The sequence below is a fragment of the Bolinopsis microptera genome, chromosome 13, assembly GCF_026151205.1.
Source record: "Bolinopsis microptera isolate Bmic1 chromosome 13, MBARI_Bmic_1.0, whole genome shotgun sequence".
In the NCBI taxonomy this organism is placed as follows: domain Eukaryota; kingdom Metazoa; phylum Ctenophora; class Tentaculata; order Lobata; family Bolinopsidae; genus Bolinopsis; species Bolinopsis microptera.
The window spans coordinates 14,116,395-14,122,850 of record NC_087084.1 but is presented as its reverse complement, the minus strand read 5'-3'; the positions used below and the strand labels follow the sequence as shown (position 1 = coordinate 14,122,850).

At 36.0% G+C, this 6,456-nt stretch overlaps 1 protein-coding gene across 3 annotated transcripts in view; it reads left to right on the top strand.

The window, feature by feature from the left end:
* The window catches only part of LOC134825569 (cytochrome b-c1 complex subunit 6, mitochondrial-like), a 71,047-nt gene extending 64,605 nt beyond the window's left edge, over window positions 1–6,442 (top strand). For all 3 annotated transcript variants that reach the window (XM_063837802.1, XM_063837801.1, XM_063837803.1), the window contains exons 2-4: window positions 5,240–5,431; window positions 5,651–5,826; window positions 6,041–6,442. In XM_063837802.1, coding sequence (XP_063693872.1) covers window positions 5,266–5,431; window positions 5,651–5,826; window positions 6,041–6,079 — 381 coding nt within the window. In that variant the 5' untranslated portion in view covers window positions 5,240–5,265 and the 3' untranslated portion in view covers window positions 6,080–6,442. The remainder of the gene's footprint in view (window positions 1–5,239; window positions 5,432–5,650; window positions 5,827–6,040) is intronic.
* The last annotated feature ends 14 nt before the right edge of the window (window positions 6,443–6,456 follow it).

The following is a 6,456-nucleotide window of genomic DNA, read 5'->3' as shown; positions in this document are numbered from 1 at the left end:
TTATACTTAGAGATGGAGGAGGTGAATCTGTTTTTATGCCAGTATGATAGGGAAGACTGCTGAAAAAGGAACTTAAAAATGAGCTATGTTAAGCAAAAAATCAGCATAATTACCATGTGCATTACCAGTGCTCCAGCATTACTGGTGTTCTGGGGGCCAATACTTTGGGGCAGTACGACTGAAAACTTACAAACTTGCTTGCTGAACACAATTACCTTAAAAGTAGCGAAACCAGATATTGCTAAATCTAGAGATATTGACTTTATTGCTGGACTGAAGTCCCTCATTACGCCTACAGCTGAACAGAAGCGAAATGGCTGAACTTGAAGTAATAATGAATCTCAAAGAGACGGATGGACACTGGACAGGCAGTTGATATAGAAGTTAGAAACCTGATTGATGATACTAACGAAGAGGCAATTCAAGCCAAGAGTACAAATGCCCTTGTCTCTGAGGCCCAAAGTCATTGTGATTTGCGGCTCATGATCGATAAGGCCCACTGTCACTCATGACTCAGGCGTGAGGTTCTGGGGCACATCACCTGAGCTACAAATGGATCAGAAGTTTTACTCAACGTTCAAAACTGGTTTAAGATGTCTAACTAACCGTTGAAAAGATGTATGTGAGTCAAGAGTCCAAGTAATTATCAAATATTTATCTCGGCCACTGCCCAGTTCCTGACATTTCAGGGTTTGTGACCCCTATTGCCTATGTCAGGTGCTGAAGGATAGTATCAAAACCATGCAATAGCACATAAAGCCCTATCGATAGCCACAAACCGCATCTTGAAAATTGCAACCTGAATATTTGCAACAAAAAGACAAAATGAATTACGTACCAAATTTGTATTAGTGTTGCCAAAATGACCGATTTTTGCTAATATCTCTACAAATAAGCATTTTAGAGCTTATAATGATTCATAAGTCTTATATTAATGTGCTCATTGCGAATATTTTTCAATATGGGAGAAGTTTCTACGACCTTTCTAGCTTGAGATATAAAAATAATCCGGTAATTCAGGCTGCGATGAGCAAAAAACGGTTTTTCGCGAATATCTTCAAAACTGGGCACTTGAGACCTTATATTGCTTCATAACTTGTATATAAATAAGGCTATTGCGGTTATTTTAAGCTAATATTCAAGTCTATACGTCTTTTAGAAGCCGAGATACAAAAATCCCAAATTTGCGCCTGAGGGCAATTTAGAAATTTCGCCCTGTAGGACTGGGACTAGCGATACAAAATGTGCCCCTCGGTGATTTGAGTTACCAATGACCTATTTAACCCGATTCAGTAGCAAAAAACTCTATACATCGAAGTGCACACTCAACCCCTCCCTGCTACTGGAGTAACTACAGTAGTAAGAAATGACATACAATGGTTAAAAATAATAAAATCTTATAATTGACGTTAAACAGTTATTTTACAAATATTGAGCATATATTAAACAAAAATCTGCTAAAAAACAGTGTCTCTACAAAGCTAACATATACTATTGTTAAGCTAAAAATTTCCATTTTCAACAACATCTCTCAATTTCCTTATATCGCTGTTCTTCTTGGTGAGAGAATCAACATTTCCCGTGTTGGAATCCAGGTTATGTTATTAACTTCTCCAGACGAGACAGTCTCTCTGATTCCCGCTATGTCAAGACGCATCCTCATGTCTAATGGTTGCTTTACCGATGAGATGCTCTGGAATAACTGGTTAGAGTCGATAAATCCGTAAATCGGGATTACCTTCTTCCTAGCGTCATTAAATAGCATTTCCGAAAGTAGCTGCCGAATACTTTTACTTTTACAACACGCTTGATCTTGTTGCTCGACCAGGCAATGAGTGATGCTTGATGTCCGTCTGATAAGAAAACTAAGTACCCACGACCACTATGAGTCTTGTTAGGAAGGTTTCCTAGACTAGCATCAGAATAGAATATTACTTTAATCTTGTCCTTCTCCAGATTCATGCGATTAAACTTCATCTCACGGGGTCCGAACTTGACTTTCTTCACGACTTTGTTTAGAATGACCATTTGCTTTACCTTAGCACTGCTGGTATAAGTTGATAATTTCATCGTGTCGAATGAGAGGTCAGGTCTTGTTTGGTAACTTATCCATAAAAGTTTGCAGAGTGCTTCTTGGTAGAGTCCTTTCTCTCCGCTGGTCAGGGGTCTCTCTGGGTTTTTGTTTCTTTTGTCCATTGATACTGGCTGTATCTTTTCACAGTATTCTCGTTGATCTGGCGTGCCAGACTGCCAGGTAATAGCAGGATTGCAGACGGCAGGACGGCTTTTAAAAATAAATTACTTGGAGGAATTCGACGCGCCGCGCAATATTCTTCTATATCGTTGCTAGCTTTACAAAGCAACGATCTGGAAGGGTTGACATCGTCAATCAATAAATTACAAATCATTGATAAGTTTAGTGTGTGTATGTATTTAAATAGTAAATACTTGTAACGCGATGCACAACTGGGTCGCGCTCGCGCATCCAAATTCCAATATAATGCTTTTCGCAACCATGAACCAGATCGGCGAGATGCGAAGGATTGACATCGTGAATCAAAGTAAATACATACACACAAACTTTTTAATCGTTGTTATAATAAATTGTTCATTATTTTTGTTATAGCATTATTTAAATACACGTTGCATATCTTTTCGGTGCGCAAAGCACAGCTGTGAGCTGGCCGGTGCACGATAAAAGTGGTATACAATATGTATCAAAGATTATTTATTGTAGGTTTATATATATATATATATAACCTACCAAGACGCGCGCCTAGTTGAAATCGCCGCGCGCCAACGGTCTTAAAATTTTAAATATTTTAAACAAATATGGCAAAAGCTACTTCGTAGCTCTTGCCATCGGGCCATTTCGAGAAGAAAGCGGCCCGGCGCGCGCTACTTCGAAGAAATTTAGACGAGTAACATCCGTCAAGTTTCATGCACAATGCACGGCATATGCATAGCTGAGTACACAACGACTAACTGAAATTGAACTTTGATTTGTCCACAAAATTATTTAGCTTGTTTCTTTGGCAGCTGGTATTGACCGTTGTCAATGATTTGGCCTGGCGCGCGCTACTTCGTAGCTTCGTAGCTTCGTAGCTCGTGCCATCGGGCCATTAACATTTCGAGAAGAAAGCGGCGCGTGCTACTTCGAAGAAATTTAGACGAGTAACATCCGTCAACAGCCGGTATGCGGTATAGTATTTTAAAACATATAAAACGACTTTTTAGGCAGCGCTCAGCCTGTCATTCCGTGAAAATGTTGGCGCACAAATTATTGAATTTGCCTAAAGTAAAACTAAAATGTGGATCTTTACAAAATGAAGTGCAAAACTCTAAATTAAGAAAATTATTATCACATCTAAAATAGCTAATAATTTAACTAATTATTAAAATATCTGATTACGTGATCAGTAGATTATTATCATTATTATTAAATCTAAAAAAGCTAATAATTTAATTAGTTATTAACAGGCCCCTTAACATGGGCAATAACATACGCTTAATAAATTAAATTATACAAAGAGACAAATTCAAGTCTATTTTCCGATTCTGTTACTTGTCCAATGTCTCTTTAGATCTATTTTGGTTTTTCATTGTGGGAGTTCCCACATTTGTTGGTTGAGAATGCTCAACATAAAATACATAACACTTGACTGCAGACATCCCAACACCAGTGCGTTGGGACATAGTGTTGGTCTGCTTCAGGATGTGTTAGATCCCAGAGATCACAGAGAAGCCGCCATCCCCTCTACTGCTTTAGCTCAGCAGCAGCATGAGCCCTGGTTTCCTCAGTGATCAGGTTTCCTCAGTGATCAGTAGAACTGAACACTGAATGAGATAATTATTTGAAGAATGAGAATAGGCATAATGATCATTATTTTGTGGTTTCATCCCTATTTAGTAAAGAAGAAGTTAATTAACTTGAACTAGGTTGATGTGTAATTTTGCATCAAATTGAGATACAAGAGCTTTCAAAGAAATGCTCTTAGCCAACTTTATAGTATTTGAAATGTCTACTTACTTACTTGTACTTGAAGAGGTCTTCTCCTAATCGTTGGAGTGGCCTGCACCACACTGTAACTCTTTTTTTTCGATGAATGAGACCTCTCCAACGTACCCTGTCAGCTGTCTGTTGCTTGTTGCTCTGCATCTTCCATTGTGATATTATCGACACCTGTGAAAATAGCCGTGTCCTCTAGGACACACGACAACCAGTTCTTGGGAGGCCTGGTCTTCCTCTAGACCTTTTGCCATGCTTTGGGATCCAGTGTAGAAGATAGTTGGGTATTCTCTGTCTGACTTATTAAAATTAACATTGAGAAATTATAATTTATACAGACCAATTTATATATTGTAACTTAAGGTTTTATTTATTATTGTTAATAAAGTTTATATTGAAAATTGTATACAGTACACCAGTTAAATTATTTCAATGGTCACATGTATCATGGTTAAGAATTTTATGACATTGAACGAATCTATTTATAACAAGTATTAAAGACTGCTAGTATTTTTATTTATTTGTTTTCACTTCTGTACGTTTAGGCAGTTGCTCTTGTGACCAGAGTTTAAAAGTTATATAATATATTGTATTTTCTACCCTGGTTTTTAAAATGGTCTACCGTTTTGTTGCATTTACTATATCGGTTTTTGTTTTCGCGGTGTCCAACCTTATAGCTAGACAATGACTATTGCTGTTATATCATGTGTATATTGTCTTCTCTTTATTAATAAAATAATTTAGATTGTTAAGATATTGTTAAGAGCCAGTACATTGAATTTTCATTTGGCTTCTTTTACTTCAAATGGTTTTATAAATGGTCTACATATATATTAAATTATTAACCATTCATTCTGTATGTGCACGAAAATTTATTTCAATCAATAAATGTTTCCCTGATCTTTGAAGATTATTGAATTTTTAAGGGGTTTTTACTTTGAAATATCATTGAAAAAGCATTCATATACGTAAGTAACATATAATAATAACTGGCTTGAACTGAATCTTTGGGTTTTGAGTTCTTTTTGGCTATAAAGCGATCTATAAATTTCTAGTTATTATTATTATATTAAATATGATTCCCGCAACCAATGCAATTATGGTTTAACCGCCATGTTTTGGTTCAGCCGAAATAAATTTTACACAGATGTTTTGTGTAATGTAATTGTATTTTATATTGTTGTAAAATTTATTTGAATCTTGAAATAAAATAAAACCACTATCCGACAGCTATAAGCAGCTGCCTGATTATTAGAATGTCTGAGTTGGAGTTTGATGATGAAGTTGATGCTGAAGAAGAAGAAGAAGAAGAAGTTGATGCTGAAGAAGCAGAAGAGGAAGAAGCAGCTGATGAAGGAGCAGGAGGTGAAGAAGATGATGATGATGATGACGATGAAGATGACGACGATGATGACGAAGATGGTAACCTTAATTATTAACACACTGAGCTGTTGAACCACAGATAAAAACATATTACTTTGGCATTTCCTTTTGGAAAAAATTTTATTTAGCAGTAACATATATTTTGATGTTACAATTCTTAGAACAAGAATGTTAACCTTCAAACACAAATACTAGCAATTTAAGATGGTCTATCAATTATATTTCAGTATAAGTAACAAATCTTTAATTTTGTTTCAGATGAAGAAGACCTGGTTGATCCATTAGTTACAGAAAGAGAGCGCTGTATCAACTCCTTTGACTGTCACGGTTTCAGACATGCCCTTGAAGCTTGTAATGCCCGTGTTAAAGACGAAGGTATCCAAGAGAACTGCACTCCTGAGTTCTTTGACTTGTTAGAATGTCGGGACAAATGTGTAAGTCTGAAAGTTTTGCTCCTGAGCGAATTAAAAATAATAATAAAATAGTTTATTATAATTTCTTTAAATATTAAAAAGCAAGAAAACTTTAAATTTATTTAATGTCATTTAACCTATAATAACATCAAAGGAAACTGATTTGCCGATCTTTAATAAGTAAACATCAAATACTATTTCAACATTAACCAACTTAACATATAATGTTTCACAGGTCGCTCACGGAGATATCTTCAAAACCTTGCTCAAATAAGGAGTACCATCATGTACCTAGATCAGTGTCTGCTGTTGTCCGGACTCTTGTGACGGGCTCTACCAATATAGTGGTGTTTGAAATACTTCTCCGAAGAAACTTAAGGGTTTTGTTTGCTTTCAAGAAAGGGTTGTCACGAGAATTATTAACTGCCTAGGCTTTTTCTATGTTAAGAATATAACCCATGATAATAGGTTCCTTTGTAACTAAGAAAATAATGTGTTATAAGTATAGTCCGTCTCTTTAATTTATTGAATTGCTTTAGATTGTGTTTTGTATCGTGTATTTAAACATCCCATTTCTCATGACATAATGCAATTGTTTTCAATGTTTGGAATCAATAAAAATCAGCCAGTTATTTTACCCTAGCATCCAAT